The 20544-nt window shown below is 43.0% G+C and overlaps 1 protein-coding gene across 3 annotated transcripts in view; it reads left to right on the top strand.

The window, feature by feature from the left end:
• The window catches only part of LOC110501886 (rho GTPase-activating protein 15), a 75866-nt gene that overhangs the window by 17506 nt on the left and 37816 nt on the right, over positions 1-20544 (top strand). For 2 of the 3 annotated variants that reach the window (XM_021579738.2, XM_021579740.2), the window contains exons 6-11: positions 7119-7217; positions 7747-7915; positions 12142-12276; positions 14464-14562; positions 16646-16723; positions 18619-18753. In XM_021579738.2, coding sequence (XP_021435413.2) covers positions 7119-7217; positions 7747-7915; positions 12142-12276; positions 14464-14562; positions 16646-16723; positions 18619-18753 — 715 coding nt within the window. The remainder of the gene's footprint in view (positions 1-7118; positions 7218-7746; positions 7916-12141; positions 12277-14463; positions 14563-16645; positions 16724-18618; positions 18754-20544) is intronic. The other variant, XM_021579739.2, reaches the window with a different exon arrangement.

Raw genomic sequence — 20544 nt, 5'->3', positions numbered from 1 at the left:
TCATGCAGTCAAATGAAACTATTGGTCTGTTTGTTATGAAGATCATTGTTATTTGGCGGGCATAAACTATACAATTAATGTTTTATTTGCCGTAGTCTGTAATTTACCAATGAATATGTTTGCCAATGGTTTTGTTTGACTGTGGAGACCTTTCATTAGCCTGCACCTCCAACACAGTCTGTAGTGTTCTCTAGCAGGCACCTCCAACACTGTCTGAAGTGTTCTCTAGCAGGCACCTCCAACACTGTCTGTAGTGTTCTCTAGCAGGCACCTCCAACACTGTCTGTAGTGTTCTCTAGCAGGCACCTCCATCACAGTCTGTAGTGTTCTCTAGCAGGCACCACCATCACAGTCTGTAGTGTTCTCTAGCTGGCACATTGATATAAGGAGCTGTTTGGGGATCTGCTTTCATGTAGATTAGCATCTCCTGTAAAACATTTGCCTGACAATAAAAAGACCATGATAATTAAAATCTCCAAACCCTTAGTTCAGGAGCCCCGGCGCACGTCAGGATTAGAATAATATCAAGGCGTATTAATGAGTTTGCGTCCCAGCAAACCTACAGCTCAATATGAGCCTGATGACAGAGAGGTGGTGCCCTACTGTACCTTTGTGTCGTCTCAGATTAGGACAGCTGACGTGTGAACATGGAGGCTGGTCAGGGCCCTGTTTAGTTAAAGGAGCTTATCTCCATTTTTCATGAACAGAAGGAATAGACAGGGAGCGTCTGCCGTCATGTCTCCTCGCTGCTTCAGATAATCTTTCATGCATCTTTGACCGTGCAGCTCCTAAAAAAAAATGTGTTTGATATATTTTTAACCAGTTTGCTCTCCCTTTTTGATTAAACTTCAGAGGGAAGAGTCTGTCTTATCAGGAAGTCAGATAGACTTTGGTGTAAGCCAGACATTTCAATAGAAGGCTTCCGTTTCTAAGATGACAGAAGAAAAGGACATAATGTTCAGGATGCTTTTCTGTATGAGGATCCCACAGACTACATGTTAAATCCTGAGTCTTAAACCCCAATACGAAGAGGATTGTAGGCTAGCGTCACCATGATATGGACTCATGGTACTTCATCAGAGATTACAAGTTGGAGGGAGCAGATAGTAAACGTTCACTAATATTGGTTTCCTCTTTCAAGGCCTAGGAATTTAATTTGACATCCATGCACATAATTCAAAAAAATCTGCCCAAATCTCCCTACGAAATCAATGATTTACAGTGGCTTGCAAAAGTATTCACCCCGTCTTGGCATTTTTCCTATTTTGTTGCCTTACAACCTGGAATTAAAATCAATTTTGGGGGGGTTTGTATCATTTGATTTACACAACATGCCTACCACTTTGAAGATGCAAAATATTTTTTTATTGTGAAACAAACAAGAAATAAGACAAAAATACAGAAAAATGTACTGTGCATAATTATTCACCCCCCCCAGCTCCAGCTTCTTCAAGTTGGTTCGGTTCTGCTGGTGTACAGATTCTCAATCGGATTTAGGTCTGGGCTTTGACTAGGCCATTTCAAGACATTTAAATGTTTCTCCTTAAACCACTCAAGTGTTGCTTTAGCAGTATGCTTAGAATCATTGTCCTGCTGGAAGGTGAACCTCCGTCCCAGCTTAAATCTCTGGAAGACTGAAACAGGTTTCCCTCAAGAATTTCCCTGTATTTAGCACCACCCATCATTCCTTCAATTCTGACCAGTTTCCCAGTCCCTGTCGATGAAAAACATCCCCACAGTGAAGCATGGTGGTGGCAGCATCATGCTGTGGGGATGGTATTCTCGGGGTGATGGAGGTGTTGGGTTTGCACCAGACATAGCTTTTTCCTTGATGGCCAAAAAGCTCAATTTTATTCTCATCTGACAAGAGTACCTTCTTACATATGTTTGGGGAGTCTCCCACATGCCCTTTGGCAAACACCAAACTTATTTTCTTCTTTAAGCAATGGCTTTTTCTGGCCACTCTTCCATAAAGCCCAGCTCTGTGGGGTGTACGACTTAAAATGGTCCAATGGACAGATTCTCCAATCTCCCCTGTGGAACTTTGCAGCTCCTTCAGGGTTATCTTTGGTTTCTTTGTTGCCTCTCTGAATAATGCCCTCCTTGCCTGGTCTGTGAGTTTTGAAGGGCAGCCCTCTCTTGTCAGGTTTGTGGTGGTGCCATATTATTTCAATTTTTTTAATAACGGATTTAATGGTGCTCCGTGGGATGTTCAAAGTTTGTGATATTTTTTTATAACCCAACCTTGATCTGTACTTCTCCACAACTTTGTCCCTGACCTGTTTGGAGTGCTCCTTGGTCTTCATGGTGTCGCTTGCTTGGTGGTGCCCCTTGCTTAGTGGTGTGGCAGACTCTGGGGCCTTTCAGAACAGGTGTATATATACTGAGATCATGTGACAGATCATGTGACACTTAGATTGCACACAGGTGGACTTTATTTAACTAATTATATGACTTCTAAAGGTAATTGGTTGCACCAGATCTTATTTAGGGGCTTTATAGCGAAGGGGGTGAATACATATACACTCACCACTTTTCATTTTTTTTATTTTTCAGTTTTTGAGACAAGTTATTGTTTCATTTCACTTCACCAATTTGGACTACTTTCTGTATGTCCATTACATCTAAATAAAAATATATTTCAATTACAGGTTGTAATGCAACAAAATAGGAAAAATGCCAAGGGGATGAATACTTTTGCAAGGCACTGTACGTGAAAGGTGGAGAGTAAGGGCTTCGAGTGGTGCAGCGGTCTATGCACTGCATCTCAGTGATTGAGGCATCACTACAGACCCTGGTTCAGCAGTCTAAGGCACTGTATCGCAGTGCTATAGGCATCACTACAGACCCTGGTTCAGCGGTCTAAGGCACTGTATCGCAGTGCTATAGGCATCACTACAGACCCTGGCTCAGCAGTCTAAGGCGCTGCATCTCAGTGCTAGAGGCATCACTACAGACCCTGGTTCAGAGGTATAAGGCACTGCATCGCAGTGCTAGAGGCGTCACTACAGACCCTGGCTCAGCAGTCTAAGGCGCTGCATCTCAGTGCTAGAGGCATCACTACAGACCCTGGTTCAGAGGTATAAGGCACTGCATCGCAGTGCTAGAGGCGTCACTACAGACCCTGGCTCAGCAGTCTAAGGCGCTGCATCTCAGTGCTAGAGGCATCACTACAGACCCTGGTTCAGAGGTATAAGGCACTGCATCGCAGTGCTAGAGGCATCACTACAGACCCTGGTTCAGCGGTCTAAGGCACTGCATCTCAGTGATTGAGGCATCACTACAGACCCTGGTTCAGCGGTCTAAGGCACTGTATCGCAGTGCTATAGGCATCACTATAGACCCTGGCTCAGCAGTCTAAGGCGCTGCATCTCAGTGCTAGAGGCATCACTACAGACCCTGGTTCAGCGGTCTAAGGCACTGCATCGCAGTGCTAGAGGCGTCACTACAGACCCTGGCTCAGCGGTCTAAGGCGCTGCATCTCAGTGCTATAAGCGTCACTACAGACCCTGGCTCAGTGGTCTAAGGCGCTGCATCTCAGTGCTAGAGGCATCACTACAGACCCTGGTTCAGAGGTATAAGGCACTGCATCGCAGTGCTAGAGGCGTCACTACAGACCCTGGCTCAGCGGTCTAAGGCGCTGCATCTCAGTGCTATAAGCGTCACTACAGACCCTGGCTCAGTGGTCTAAGGCGCTGCATCTCAGTGCTAGAGGCATCACTACAGACCTTGGTTCGATTTGTGATTGGAAGTCCCAGAGCTTTGACATACTGATGTATATCCTTTCTGCCATCATTTTACAATTATGAGAAGCTGTGAATGGCAATATGAAACGTAAATATATTAAGTCCTAGCTAGCTCTTTCCCCTGTGGGAAAAGAGAGGGAGCTCAGTGTGTTGTCCACCATATAACATTTATAAGGGGAACAGACTGTAACTAATGCAACATTCATGCAAAGACATCAAACTGAGGTTATGAAACCACCTATCCAAGTCCATTATGATCATGGGGAGAAGAGGTGATTAAACACCACAGACCAGTGCTGTTATTTCTAGGATATAAATACATGTATTGTGTATCTGATTACAAATAAGTTACGCTAGAGAACATAAAACAATATGCTCAGAGACTATGATGTGTGTGTTTGGTTGTTTTGAAAGAACTTTCAGATTCACCAGTGAGCCTCTCCGTAACCCATTCCCCACAATGCAGCAGTGTGATTGCAGAGGCTATTACTGACACATCGTGGGGCCGCCTCCAGGAAAAACACTGTTCCAGAGCAAACATGCTTGTTCAGATGCTTGTAACCCAAGAAGAGAGGGGTGGCAAACTCACTCTGACAAGGATTGGGCCCGTAACCATTTCCCCGCTTTTATCTGGCATCCCAAAGTAATGCTGCTTAACAGTTCTTGACGCTTTGTAATGAAGTCAGAAAAGTCAGCTCCACAATAGTCCCAAACTTTGAAGGTCCATGTAGAATAACAACCTATCTGCACACACATACCACAGACATACACACACACACACACACACACACACATTCATTGATGTCTGTGTTATGTTTTTCACACGTGTGCTTGTGCGAGAGGGAGAGAAAGAGGGAGAATGTTGTAAGCAGGCTATCTCCATTGACTTACATTGGATTTGCTTATTTTTTATGCTGTTTAACATAATTTTGATTCTAATCAATTTTATACAGTTATAAGGTTTCAGAGTGGATTTTTTAAAATCATTATCTTTCAACATATAGATTATTTTATCAAAAGGCAGGTTTTGTTAAATATTTACCAGTTATGTAGAACCTAATAGTTCCCACACCCACCCATCCATAACCTAGAACTCCTCTAGTCTAGACATACCCATGAGTGTGAGTGGATTCATTTAAATATTATTTTTATATGTATATATTGGTCCAGACAATTATTATGATTTGAGAAAGAGTAAAGAAGCTGAAAAAATGACTCCATGGAATTTGCTCCTACTGCATTTCTCAGGGTGTGTATGTGTGTGTGTGTGTGTGTGTGTGTGTGTGTGTGTGTGTGAAGTGACAATAACAACCTTATTTGCTGTATACTATGTAAGTATTGGAACTAGGCAGTTTCTAAAGAAAATAGCAATGGGGAGCTTCATCAAATGTCTTTGGAGGTGTTGGCAGAAGGTTTTCTTTTGCCGGAACATTTGCTGTTTCTGACAGTTTCTGAAAGACAAAAACAGTGACACCTCGACAGATTGTTTGAATGCAATAATGTTTTGCATTCACTTTTTCCCGAACCTAAACCCATGAATTCTGAAACATGATATACTCTGATGAAAACTACAGTAGCACTACTTACAGAGGTATCCTACACACTTCAATGCAAATTATGTTCTGTTCGCCTGTTCAATTCTACTGTATGGTATAAACCGCACACCCTGTCATCTACTAGGATACTAGGATACTAGCCAGGCTTCCCCAAATATGTTTTCATAATTTTATGTCAATTTGCCAGTGGCTGAATCTCACCTGAGAAATCATCAGAGCGAGGGAAACAGCTCCCCTCTGTCTCAGTATGTGTAGCCCATGTATCTGATGCTGTCTGGACAGGGAAACAGCTCCCCTCTGTCTCAGTATGTGTAGCCCATGTATCTGATGCTGTCTGGACAGGGAAACAGCTCTCATCTGTCTCAGTATGTGTAGCCCATGTATCTGATGCTGTCTGGACAGGGAAACAGCTCTCCTCTGTCTCAGTATGTGTAGCCCATGTATCTGATGCTGTCTGGACAGGGAAACAGCTCTCCTCTGTCTCAGTATGTGTAGCCCATGTATCTGATGCTGTCTGGACAGGGAAACAGCTCTCCTCTGTCTCAGTATGTGTAGCCCATGTATCTGATGCTGTCTGGACAGGGAAACAGCTCTCCTCTGTCTCAGTATGTGTAGCCCATGTATCTGATGCTGTCTGGACAGGGAAACAGCTCTCCTCTGTCTCAGTATGTGTAGCCCATGTATCTGATGCTGTCTGAAACAAAAGAGTATAAAATGTTGATTGATTAATGCCAGCAGGCATTTGGCCTCCTTTCATAAAAAAAAATATAATTAGCCAATCAGTGTTGAGCTGAGCTCAACTGTGGGTTGTACTGGTGCAACAAAAAAAAGTTACGTTTTTGGTAAAAGCCAACTGTGCATGACAACTGGTGCATGACAACTGGTGCACGCATGCCTTGGGGCATATTTTGTGCGTACGCAACGAATATAAATAATTTGAACATGTATTCACAGGACTTGATTTATGAAATGTGTTTAAAAACAGTAATCCCCATGTGACCAAAGACTAAATATACTGTAGTACAATATCAAAAACTCCCATTGTAGACAAACGCTTTGACCGATTTAAAACATGTTGTCTAATTTGGCCATCAACAAGGTTAGAGAACATATGCACTAAAGGATATTTCCATTGTGAACATGAATGGTTAATTTAGGAAGATAACTGCAAAGATAACAGTTTCATCATTTTGTACGGTATGAGATACCATATCTGCTCATTTGACCATGTCAGTTGCAAAAGATGAGCAAACATTTTTTTTTTAAAGTTCAAAACCACTTGATGTCGTCATGGTTACAGTTATTCTGTTTGACGGCGCCAAATGCTGTTACTGCACTGTTGGAGAAATGCAGAACAGGCCCGATATTAAGATGACAAGTATCACGCTAATTATGTTTTCCCCTCTGAGAAGACAGTCTGCATTTGTCTCTTCTTGTGGCACACACACACACACACACACACACACACACACACACACACACACACACACACACACCATGCACAACGTGAGCTTGATGTCACACAGACACAGATACATTAACAGGCACGTCACTGATAAGACTCTCAGCAGACCGAAGGAATGCATATCAAGGGCTGCTGATGCTGGAGTGAGCACATTCTTACCAAATCACGTCGATCAGTGGGTGTCATTTAAATGTAATTCAAATGTAAATACGTATTATTAGTTTAGGGTATTACGAATTTGAACGTATGCCATTCGGTTTGCGTTATGCTCCACTTCATGGGAATACATTAGAAAAAGACCCGTTAATTGTTGTACCTTTTTATTTAAGTCAATTTGAACCTTTGTTCCAGATAACAACCAGCTCCGGCAGTGAGTTCCTTCTCCAGGCTGACAATTACCACACTATTTCTAAATGGCATGACGCTATTAAAAGGACAGCTGACTATTTGGTAAGCAGTTTGCTGTTTCTTATAGACATTATAGACTGAAGTTATGACATTTCTGAAGTCTTTATGATTTCGGACATTGAAACGATGACTATAAATCATTCAGAACACTGTTTAGTCATACCATGCTAACCAAAATGAAAGTAAAACAATTCCCTAAATCATTGACTCCAGGTCAAACGTATGATTTTATGTTTCCACATAGTGCAAATAATCACATTGACATGCTATACTGAAGCAATAATACACGAGTGAGTGTGGTACAGTATATGGCTAAGGGCAGTTCCTTAGGCACGACACAACGTGGAGTGCCTGGATACAGCCCTTAGTCGTGGTATATTGGCCATATACCACAAACCACCGAGGTGCCTTATTGCTATTATTAAACTGGTTACCAACGTAATTAGAGCTGTCAGCCAATCAACATTCAGGACTCGAACCACCCAGTTTATAATGAATAATGAGTGATAGTAAAGAGATGTGAAGCCAGTGACCTTTGGACTGAAATGTTTTAACCTCCTTTCTGTTCTAGTCTAAAGGAGCTGCTGGGAAGGCCTCTGATAAGCCTGGCATACGAAGGGCAAACAGCACAGAGTACCTGCCTAGACATGGGTTGCCGAGCAAGACCCTGTCACTGCCAAGACCTTCACCGGAGTCCCTCTGCACAAAGGAACCCAAACCTGAACACAGACGCTCACTCAGTAAGTTGTCTCCAATGACTAGCTAGTTCTACTACAGTTGCTTATTCAAAACAGTTCTTCATGTGTTGGTACAAGCTTGAACTCACAAAAGTATGCTGATTAAAAGTTGTCTCTTCTCTGTGCTACTGCAGGCATTCAATGACTCAGAATAGCTTTTTCTAAGGAAGTGGTTGCTCGTACATTTGCATAATATACACTACCGTTCAAAAGTTTGGGGTCACTTAGAAATGTTCTTGTTTTTGAAAGAAAAGCACATTTTTTGTCCATTAAAGTAACATCAAATTAATCAGAAATACAGTGTAGACATTGTTAATGTTGTAAATGACAATTGTAGCAGGAAACTGCAGATTTATTATGGAATATCCACATAGGTGTACAGAGGCCCATTATCAGTAACCATCACTCCTGTGTTCCAATGGCACGAAAATTTGAAATAATCACTTGACAACAATATATTTTGCTTTGCATCTGTGTACTCCAAAATGCACTATAAGACATATCTCAAACGTGTTTCTTGGATGACAAAGCTAGTCCATAAACAAAGCTAGTCCATAGACAAAGCTAGTCCATAGACAAAGCTAGTCCATAGACAAAGCTAGTCCATAGACAAAGCTAGTCCATAAACAAAGCTAGTCCATAGACAAAGCTAGTCCATAGACAAAGCTAGTCCATAAACAAAGCTAGTCCATAGACAAAGTTAGTCCATAGACAAAGCTAGTCCATAGACAAAGCTAGTCCATAGACAAAGCTAGTCCATAAACAAAGCTAGTCCATAGACAAAGTTAGTCCATAGACAAAGTTAGTCCATAGACAAAGCTAGTCCATAGACAAAGCTAGTCCATAGACAAAGCTAGTCCATAGACAAAGCTAGTCCATAGACAAAGTTAGTCCATAGACAAAGCTAGTCCATAGACAAAGTTAGTCCATAGACAAAGCTAGCTAGTCCATAGACAAAGCTAGTCCATAAACAAAGCTAGTCCATAGACAAAGCTAGTCCATAAACAAAGCCTTTTGTTAGATTGACAAGCAGTGTCTGGACTTCCTTTAGACATGGAAAAGTTCAATTGGAGTAAAAACTAGAAAAAGACAGCCATGTGAGAGACTCCTGGAAGGATAATAACATTGCGAATCTAAGGAGAGAGGAAGGGAGAGGGTCAGGTAGAGAGATGAGGTGAAGCGTTATATCAACTTAGGCTGTAGCATTGTAGAGGCATATTTGTATACTTATTTTATTTATATCACCTTTATTTAACCAGGTAGGCAAGTTGAGAACAAGTTCTCATTTACAACTACAACCTGGCCAAGATATAGCAAAGCAGTGTGACACAAACAACAACACAGAGCTATTAACAAACGTACAGTCAATAATACAGTAGAAAAAGTCTATATACAGTGTGTGCAAATGAGGTAAGACAAGGGAGGTAAGGCAATAAATAGGCCATAGGGTGAAATTATTACAATTTGGCAATTAAACACTGGAGTGATCGATGTGCAGAAGATGAATGTGCAAGTAGAGATACTGGGGTGCATTTGTTTTTATTTTTATAAATAACAATATGGGGATGAGGTAGTTGGATGGGCTATTTACAGATGAGCTATGTACAGGTGCAGTGATCTGTGAGCTGCACTAACAGCTGGTGTTTAAAGTTAGTGAGGGAGATATGAGTCTCCAGCTTCAGTGATTTTTGCAATTAGTTCCAGTCATTGGCAGCAGAGAACTGGAAGGAAATGCGGCCAAAGGAGGCTTTGGGAGTGACCAGTGAGATATACCTGCTGGAGCGCGTGCAATGGCTGCTGCTATGGTGACCAGTGAGCTGAGATAAGGCAGGGCTTTACATAGCAAAGACTTATGGATGACCTGGAGCCAGTGGGTTTGGCAACAAATATGAAGCGAGGGCCAGCCAACGGGAGCATACAAGTCGCAGTGGTGGGTAGTATATGGTAAAACGGATGGCATTGTGATAGACTGCATCCAATTTGCTGAGTAGAGTGTTGGAGGCTATTTTGTGAACGACATCGCCGAAGTCAAGGATCGGTAGGATAGTCAGTTTTACGAGGGTATGTTTGGCAGCATGAGTGAAGGATTCTTTGTTGCGAAGTAGGAAGCCGATTCTAGATGCAATTTTGTATTAGAGATGCCTAATATGAGTCTGGAAGAAGAGTTTACAGTCTAACCAGACACCTAGGTATTTGTAGTTGTCCACATATTCTAAGTCAGAACCGTCCAGAGTAGTGGTCGGTTGAAGAGCATGCTTTTAGTTTTATTTGCATTTCAGGGCAGTTTGCGTTCCATGGACGGAGAGTTGTATGGCATTGAAGCTCGTCTGGGGGTTACTTAACACAGTGTCCAAAGAAGGGCCAGAAGTATACAGAATGGTGTCGTCTGTGTAGAGGTGAATCACAGAATCACCAGCAGCAAGAGCAACATCATTGATGTACACAGAGAAAAGAGTCGGCCCGAGAATTGAACCCTGTGGCATCCCCATAGAGACTGCCAGAGGTCTGGACAACAGGCCCTCCGATTTGACACACTGAACTCTGTCTGAGAAGTAGTTGGTGAACCAGGCGAGGCAGTCATTTGAGAAACCAAGGCTGTTGAGTCTGCCGATAAGAATGTGGTGATCAACAGAGTCGAAAGCCTTGGCCAGGTCGATGAATACAGCTACATAGTATTGTCTCTTATCGATGGCAGTTATGATATCGTTTAGGACCTTGAGCGTGGCTGAGGTGCACCCATTACCAGCTCGGAAACCAGATTGCATAGCGGAGAAGGTACGGTGAGATTCGAAATGGTCAGTGATTTGTGTGACTGTTTGTTAACTTGGCTTTCAAAGACCTAAGAAAGGCAGGGTAGGATAGATATAGGTGTTTAGCAGTTTGGGTCTAGAGTGTCTCCCCCTTTGAAGAGGGGAATGACAGCGGCAGCTTTCCAATCTTTGAGGATCTCAGACGATACGAAAGAGAGGTTGAACAGGCTAGTAACAGGGGTTGGAACAATTTCGGCTGATAATTTTAGAAGGAGAGGGTCCAGATTGTCTAGCCTGGCTGATTTGTAGGGGTCCAGATTTTGCAGCTCTTTCAGAACATCAGCTATCGGGATTTGGGTAAAGGAGAAGTGGGGAAGGCTTGGCCATGTTGCTGTGGGGGGCGCAGGGCGGTTGACCATGGTAGGGGTAGCCAGGTGGAAAGCATGGCCAGCCGTAGAAAAATGCTTATTGAAAATCTCAATTATAGTGGATTTATCAGTGGTGACAGTGTTTCCTAGCCTCAGTGCAGTGGGCAGCTGGGAGGAGGTGCTCTTATTCTCCATGGACTTTACAGTGTCCTAGAACGTTTTGGAGTTTGTGCTAAAGGATGCACATTTCTGTTTGAAAAAGCTAGCCTTTTCTTTCCTAACTGCCTGTGAATATTGGTTCCTAACGTCCCTGAAAAGTTGCATATCGAGGATGGCTATTTGATGCTAATGCAGTACACCACAGGATGTTTTTGTGCTGGTCAAGGGCAGTCAGGTCTGGAGTGAACCAAGGGCTATATCTGTTCCTGGTTATACATTTTTTGAATGGGGCATGCTTATTTAAGATGGTGAGGAAAGCACTTTTAAAGAATAACCAGGTATCCTCTACTGATGGAATGAGATCAATATCATTCCAGGACACCCGGGCCAGGTCGATTAAAAGGCCTGCTCACTGAAGTGTTTTAGGGAGCGTTTGACAGTGATGAGGGGTGGTCATTTGACCGCAGACCCATTACGGACGCAGGCAATGAGGCAGTGATCGCTGAGATCCTGGTTGAAGACAGCAGAGGTGTATTTGGAGGCCACGTTGGTTAGGATGATATCTATGAGGGTGCCTGTGTTTACTGATTTGGGGTTGTACCTGGTAGGTTCATTGATCATTTGTGTGAGATTGAGGGCATCCAGCTTAGATTGTAGGATGGCAGGGGTGTTAAGCATGTCTCAGTTAAGGTCACCTAACAACACAAGCGCTGAAGATAGATGGGGGGCAATCAATTCACATATGATGTCCAGGGCACAGCTGGGGGCAGAAGGTGGTCTATAGCAAGCGGCAACGGTGAGAGACTTGTTTCTGGAAAGGTGGATTTTTAAAAGCCTACTGAGCCTAAAAGCCTATATTAGCCTACTGAGCCTTTCTATAGACAAACATAACACCATAGCGTTCCTTTTCACTTCATTTAACAGTGTGTCTCTTTCTCTGTGTGTTCTTGAGAAGTGTTCAAGTCTTCCAAGCTCACCTACAGCATGTCGGACAGTGCTGATAAGAATGGGGTGAAGAACAGACTCAAAAAGTTCATCACAAGACGGCCCTCTATGAAGACTCTACAGGAGAAAGGCATCATCAAAGGTATTCTGCCAGGATACGTTGATTCTTTTCCACCACACAACACATGTTGTGAGGAACATAAATCTTTCAAAATGTATTGCACATTTTGACTACCTTCTTTCACTTTGGACTACGCTTCAATCAGAAAGAGGAGACTGAACTGTAGCTGTGCATTCCTCGATGTGACGTCACAATTGAATCGATCATTATTTATAACTATAGAATAACTAGTGAAGATAGTGAGTTATTACACTGATTTGAAAACGTCTCTTGTCCCCGTACAACAGAGATTGATACAATTATACTGAATGGATTTTTATTTGAAAATAAAACAACGACACACCAATCTACATAAATCACATAACCACATGATCCATTTCTCTCAAGGGGAACTCATTTATTGAGCCCACGGTTGAAGGATAATACACTGTTAAGGCATTATTTAAACACATTTGCAATCCTTAGAAGAAGGTAACAGTATTTGGAATTTCTCCCAGATTCAAGGAGACCCTTTAATGTGGTGTCTATGGGACAAACCCTTGATCAAAGGGAGAGGACATTATTGACGGAATAAATGAAATACTTGGGGCAGGTGCCCCTCAGACTGTCCTTTTTGTCAGGGCTGAAGAGAACGACACTTCAGAGAGTGTTTCCTCAAATCAGGCCCCCCTTCCCTCCCTCCCCCTCTTTCCTATCGTACTTCAGAATGCAAATTAAATCCATGCAACGTGAGGGTTATTTGAATTCCTTTAGGAGTGGTAATTTTGCTCCATTTCTCTGGCCCCCTTCCCCTCCCCCTCATCATGTCCCATGCTTATCCGCTGAGCGCCAGGAAGTGGATTTTGTATACAAAGGTGCTCGCAGTCATTTCTGTATTTATCGAACCCTCCCCTCCAAAGTATAAACAACAGAGGGTTATCTTTGATGTTGCCCAGTGCTAGAGAGACAGCACTGTTCAGTAACATAAGCCAGTTGATGAGTGAAAGAGTGTACCTCTGTGCACTGTCAGTTTGAATACCAGTCTATGTTTGATGAGGTAACCCTATATGGCGTCTACTGGAGATGAACTGACCAAAGTTAGTGACCACAAACGCCTGAGTATTTTGCCAGTAGGGACAGGTCAGTATATTTGAATGGACAAAAGCAGAGTAATGAACCGTCTGATTGGAGCAAAGATAGTGTGGCCTGCCTCTCCGTCTGATTGGAGCAAAGAGAATGTGGTACCCCTCTCCGTCTGATTGGAGCAAAGAGAATGTGGTACCCCTCTCCGTCTGATTGGTGCAAAGAGAATGTGGCCCACCTCTCCGTTTGATTGGAGCAAAGAGAATGTGGTCCCCCTCTCCGTCTGATTGGAGCAAATATAATGTGGCCCCACTCACTGTCCGATTGGAGCAAAGAGAATGTGGCCCCCCTCTCCGTCTGATTGGAGCAAAGAGAATGTGGCCCCCCTCTCCGTCTGATTGGAGCAAAGAGAATGTGGTCCCCTTCTCCGTCTGATTGGAGCAAAGAGACTGTGGTCCCCCTCTCCGTCTGATTGGAGCAAAGAGAATGTGGTCCCCTTCTCCGTCTGATTGGAGCAAAGAGAATGTGGTCCCCCTCTCCGTCTGATTGGAGCAAAGAGAATGTGGTCCCCCTCTCCGTCTGATTGGAGCAAAGATAATGTGGTGCCCCTCTCCGTCTGATTGGAGCAAAGAGAATGTGGTCCCCCTCTCCGTCTGATTGGAGCAAAGCTGCCTGGGTGACTCAGTGTTCATGGGAAAATGTTTTACTTAGTAATTAAATGCTGTGTGTGGTTAACCATTAGATTGATTATCCTTTACCAGTGTAGCCGTGGAACCCATGTACTGTTATCAACACTGTTGTGGAAACAGCCATCAGAGGAGAACAAGGGCAGTAAGAGTCAAGAGCAATGCTATGAATTAATAACCTATCCCTCAACCTAATGACAATGATCAAGGGACAGTAGTAATGAGATGTTTCAGGTGTGAAATGGAAATGGCCTAATAAACAGATACTCTACCGTTCCACCAAGTTCCTCCTCTGTGCATTTAAGATCTGAAATAACACAGTTCAGCACAATGAAATGCAGAAGCTGTTTTCTTTGATGTTCTCGCTCATTTCAATACTGTTTACACTGTAGCTTTAATTCAGTAGTTCTGGGGAATGGTGTTTTTTTCCTGAATAAACCATGTGTTTTTTTCTTCACAGATCGAGTGTTTGGGTGTCCCTTGTTGGCACTTTGTGAGCGGGAAGGGACCACTGTGCCAAATTTCGTCAGGCAGTGTGTGGAGGCTGTTGAAAAAAGAGGTATGTACTTTTCTGAAAAAAATATGTTGAAAGTAAGTACTTTGTGTATGGGAAATAATTTAACTACTTACACACACACATGCACAGACACACACACGGACGGCCCGCTCATTAGGCAGGATTAGGCGACTGGCTATGGTGGAAGATTGACGAGGGAGGCGTTTTCTGAGCTACACTGACCAAGACGCACCTCCAACAACAACATATCAAGCCTCACTTAATTCTGCCCCAAAACAATGACAATTCCTCTCAACCAGTGGCATAATTATATTTTTCGGTGAGTGCTGATGCCACCCTTTAAAAAGCAACGGGCACTTTGTCAAAGGTCAAAATATTATGCTTGTCCATTACCAGCCGGCTCTACAGGGTGCAGAGACGCATCTTTCCAACAAAAGAATTTAACATCAATCATGTAGCAGACATAGGACATAGTAGAAAGAGTATGTGGCCGTTTCTGTAGCCTACAGACTGGAGATAAATTGTATGACAACATCATGCAGGTTTCTCCGATCAAGTAGCCTGGCCTAAATGGTTCTCAATCGAATAAAACATTTGCTGTCATGTTAACAAACAACATATCCTAAAAGCAGGACAGGTAAATATGGAAGGGACATTCACAACTTGTCCATGAGTTTCACCCCATTGTCATGATCAGTGGTTTCAATTTTATATCCACACATTTTTGACAAGCTGATCATAGCGAAAAAATTAATTGCTTCTGCATTTCCCGCTGTGTGAACACATTGCAAATAGGCTCAGGATAACTCCTGATAATGTTGGGTAGCCGATATTCAGAGCTTAAATAGACAAATTGATTAGTCACTGGAATCAGGACTAATAAAGCCAATTCAATGTCCTGTTTCACAAACGGTGGGCCTAACACATGGATGGGCATTCATTCAATTCCATTGCGGGCTGACTTGGTAGGTTACACCCCAGTAGGCAGAGCTGACGTCTTTTGGACATCTTGTTTTTTTTGGTGTTTTACAAACGGTAGGCTTACCAGATAGATTGACATTCACCAACTCTGTACCAATCATAGACATCTATGTTTGGTTCACATTTTGCCCGGACCAGCCTTGATTTGGCCCAAAGATAGACATCAATAAATGACATATTTTAACTTTAATTCAGAACCCAACATTTGCCTGATTTCAACATCCGGAAAATAATTATTTTCAAATTTCATTGAGAACCAAAATTGATCCTGATTTCTTTGTCCGGATAATAAATATTTTTCAAGTTCCGGGAAAAGATGGCTTTCCAATGTCCTGTAAAATACGTATTTTCAACATCAGGAAAATACCTTTTCACCCTTCATTCAGAACCTACAATGAACCTAACTTCAATGTCTGGAAAATGGGTATTTTAAATGTAATTTTGCTTACTGGGACATTTCCAGTTTTGTGGGGGAACCAGTTTTTGGTCTCACCTATGGCTGCAGTGTGGCAAGGGCCAGCCCTGCACACACACACAAGCAAGCAACATTTGGCCAGGCTCTGGATACAGCAGGAAAAGTACAAGCAAACAGCTTCTGACTGCCTTGTATGTAAACAAAGGGCCCAACTCGTTGGGGTCAAATTCATCTGGACATTTTAACATTTGAGCTGCAGAAAATAGCCATGGCATTATACAAGAATGCCTTGCAAAGAATGAAACCTTGTACGTCTGCTTCACTTTTTCAAATCAACCATATCCTCTAGTTACCCCACCAGTGACAGCGGTCCAGTTTATCGCCTTCCACTGTCAAATGCTCAGCAATGTGGACGGACATTCATTAGAGCAACTGACAGAAAAGACCAGAGGAACATGTCGCCCCGGCTACCTCTGGGCAGCGGCAGTGTGACTCAAAATGTGCTGGTGATTTTGCATTACAGAGTCGTATTGCGTCCAAGTCAAAGCCTCTAATCTAGGCATGATGTGAACTATCCATTCCACTGCAGTGAATGTTAAAATGATCTATCGAAAAACCCAGAATTTCTTTCTAAATTTGTCAATTTTGTTAATCTTGGTCCAAATTAAAACTTGGTCTTGTCAAAGTGTGTAGTATGTCACAGGCTTGTCTCTATCTTGAATCCACCAGGTTTAGAGGCTGATGGCATCTACAGAGTGAGTGGTAATCTTGCCACCATCCAGAAGTTACGATTCTTGGTTGACCAAGGTATGTTCTGTTGTTTAATAACACTTGATTCTTTGTTGACCAAGGTATGTTCTGTTGTTTGATTCACTTGTGATTGTTTGTATGTTACATTGTTTGTATTACGGCCACATTCCCAGTAAACTAATATAGTTGTCCCTATTATGGATTAATAGTAGTTAACTACATACAGTTCAGTTTCTGTTTGATATCATACAATGAACACACAGGATTGGATTGAGGTGTTCTTTGTGATAAAATGTATACAACCACGACTGTGTTCTGCTGAAATCATGGATAATTCTGAGTAATTACTGAGAAATTCTACTTTACAGCTAAACGATGAATAACTGTAGAGACATATTCTTGTTGACTGAGTAAGTGATCACAAGACTGTCTTTTGCAAATGCAAAAAAAGATTCCCAAACACCTTAAGAATGGGATCTTTCAGAGTAAACGGAAGGATAACGAAGCATCCCTCATGAGACTTCAAGTCAGATCTGTGCCTCCAGTGAAACACGTCTACCTACTTCATCTGAATTATCCAAGGTCTCCTTGTGAGGGGCTGATGGGGGATTCCTCCATCAAACCAACAAGAGAACGTTTGTCTGTTGTTGTCCAGAGCTCTGAGAAGGAAGAATAAACCGGTTGACCTTTAAAATAATGTATCAGTCTGGAATGTATTTTTATGTCTTGAAGAAAGCTAGTAACTTTCTTCTTTAGACACACCATTATGTTTTATTGTGCCCTGCAGTCCTACAGATTAAAGAAGTGGTTTGTGACGCGGGGACATTGTGGGAAGAGTGACATCACCAACATTCTGCACATTCTGAGCATTCTGACACAGTGACACCATGTGCCTACATTCTGTCCCACTCATTCCATGTCTCCTGAATGTGCTCCCAACCCCCATAGTTGTACAGAGCCAGTACAGTAGAAGCTCAAGTGAGAGTGGGTTGAAAGCATCAACCATGTAGTAGGCTACTATGTCCTTCAGGACCATACAGAACGCAGCAGGTTCACTTTTTCTAGTGGGTCTTTGTACAAGGCAACCATGGGCTGTTTAACAATCCACTCAGATGTGTCAAGTGGACACACTGGAGAGGCTGGGTAATTGAAAGTCTGGACTTTCTGCTAGTGAATACCTCAAACTGTCCAGGGAAAGAGAGACATACCCACTTGCTTTGTCATTTTCTATGAGTCTGACTGTCCAACAGTCCAACAGTCCAAAAGAATGAGGAAAGATTAGGAGCATCTTGACAAATCAGGTACATTTCAAAACATGAATGAAATATTTCTAAGATTATTATCTCTATTAAAAGATCCCACGGCTCTATATTCTGATCATGTGACAAGGTTGCCTGAAATAAACTATGGCTTATTTCCGGTCTCAACATACACCATAATGTGACCATTCCACTGTCTTCAGAGCTTCAGGCCCTGTCATCTTGGCTTTGGATCATAGGCCTACTGCTGCCCTCCTGTGACATATTGAGCCGGGTGCCTCTGAATCAGGTATCCACCTGATGTCTCTGTCACTACCCAGGGTTTTCAGAAATAACTAATTTCAGCAGAAGGTATCTGTCAGTCTAAAACAGAGACACATTCTGCTTCATCAGATCTCTGGGTAGCTGGGAGCCTGTTAGTGAGCGCCGCTGTTAGCAGGTAAACATTAGCACAGTAATTAGCCCTCTCCAATTATCCCAATTAAAGCTGTGTTGCTCCTTCTCTCTCCCCTCTCCTGTTCCCTTTCTCTCTTGCACATTTTCTCTCTCGCTCTCTCACTCTCTCTCTCTCACCATATCCCCCCTCTCTTTCTGTCTCTCTCTCTGTCTCTCTCTCTCTCTCTCTCTCTCTCTCTCCACGCCCCCTCTCTCTCCCCCTCTCTCTCTCCCCATCTCTTCCTGGTGATGTCCCAGAGGTGGAATTTAACCTGGACGACAGCCAATGGGAGGACATCCACGTTGTCACCGGGGCGCTCAAGATGTTTTTTCGGGAGCTGCCAGAGCCGCTGTTTCCCTTCCCATTCTTTGAGCTGTTTGTGGAGGCCATCAGTGAGTATACAGGCCAGCTGGGGCTGCTTTTGTTTGTCATCAGCACATACATTTTAGTGTCAGCTCCTTTTTAAAGCATATTTGCAAGGCATGCACTTGCAGTCAGGTCTCTGTCACCTTCATTTTAAGGTCAAGAAGAGTGAAAATATGGACTGCATTGAAAATCTCTAGATCTAGATGAATGGTTGTTTGTGTCAGAACTGTGTAACCAGTGACATACGTAGGCGAGCCTGGGTTTTACATAGTGACACACAGTCCTTTGTTGTGTTAACATAAATCCTGTTTATACTATACTTCATATGCTTTTATTTGCCTCTAGAAACGTTGTCCTCAAGGCCGCTCAGTTAAGCACTAAACTACATTTAATTCAGAGAGAGACGAGAGATTCACAATGTTAACATATGTTTCCCATGCCAATAAAGCACTTAAATTGAACATTGCATTGAGAGAGAGGAGTGAGCTGTGGTATGCTACGTTGAAACTCCTCCGCTTATCTGGAAAACAACAGAGGTGAAATCAAAAGCCATATTTCCACATGGTCACTTGGCACCAAGGTATGAGCCCAGAGCAAAGATCAGAGTTAGAAATGTAGGTTGGAGGCAGTGAATAAATCCTTTTAGAACGTTATGATGATGCTGAACAGTATTTACACGGCATCATTCACTCTTACAGTACACCAAGTGGTTTCTTAAAGGTGGCAGCCTTATCTACAGCTTTTCATCTGTCCAGTCAAAATAGGTCGCTGTTGAACAGTGAGGTGATGTGGGTCTCTCTCTCTCTCTTTCTCTCTCTCTTTCTCTCTCTCTCTCTCTCTCTTTCTCTCTCTCTCTCTCTCTCTCTCTCTCTCTCTCACTTTCTCTCTCATCCCTGAAATCCCCTGGTCCTAAGTGGGGGAATTCCGAAAGCTAAAGGCCAAACCAGCCAGGGCTGGCAGTCCAGACAGAAGCTATCACAAGATCAGATCTGCCACTAAGTCATGTGTCGTCGTACTTTCACTCGCTCCACCACACACAAACACAAACGCACACCCACTCACATCCCTCCACACATACACGGACACAACCCTCTTCACATGTCACCCCACACCACACCAACCCACTACTGAATTATCCCCCATCATGCCAATAATCAGGCCTTCACCCTCGAGAGAGAGAGGGGAAAGGGGGGAGTGAGAGGGAGAGCGAAAGAAAGAGGAGAGAGAGAGAGTGAGAGAGAGAGAGAGAGAGAGAGAGAGAGAGAGAGAGAGAGAGAGAGAGAGAGAGAGAGACTCTTCCACTATCTCCACGTATTGGCTCAGAGCAAAACAACATCAGAGTTAAAACTTTAGGTTACATAATCTAAGAACATCAAGATGACACTGAATAGCTCTGTTCCTTCTAAGTGCGCAGCTCTGTTCCCTCTAAGTGCGCAGCTCTGTTCCCTCTAAGTGCGCAGCTCTGTTCCCTCTAAGTGCGCAGCTCTCCCGGGAGTGCTTGAGGAGGAGAAATAGAGAAGCACGAGATTGAACTTCACTCAACTTTCTAGAGTTTTCCCCCTTAGGCAACACGATCAACGTTTCCCTTTACTGTGGGAATTGTGATCGAATCAACGCAATATTAGCTACTTTCAATGCAACACACCGAAACAAAACAAACTATCCAAGACTTAGTATGCAAAACCAACTATGCAAGAGATTTTGTTGAAAGCAGAACGCTTCGGAGTAGGATTCAATTGCATTGACACACAGGACTCAGTCCGTACTCTACACAGACTGGTGCAACCTAACCAAGATGTGCTTGTTTTCAGATCAAA

This window comes from Oncorhynchus mykiss, chromosome 22, assembly GCF_013265735.2.
Source record: "Oncorhynchus mykiss isolate Arlee chromosome 22, USDA_OmykA_1.1, whole genome shotgun sequence".
NCBI lineage: Eukaryota > Metazoa > Chordata > Actinopteri > Salmoniformes > Salmonidae > Oncorhynchus > Oncorhynchus mykiss.
This window is presented reverse-complemented; position numbering and strand designations above follow the sequence as displayed.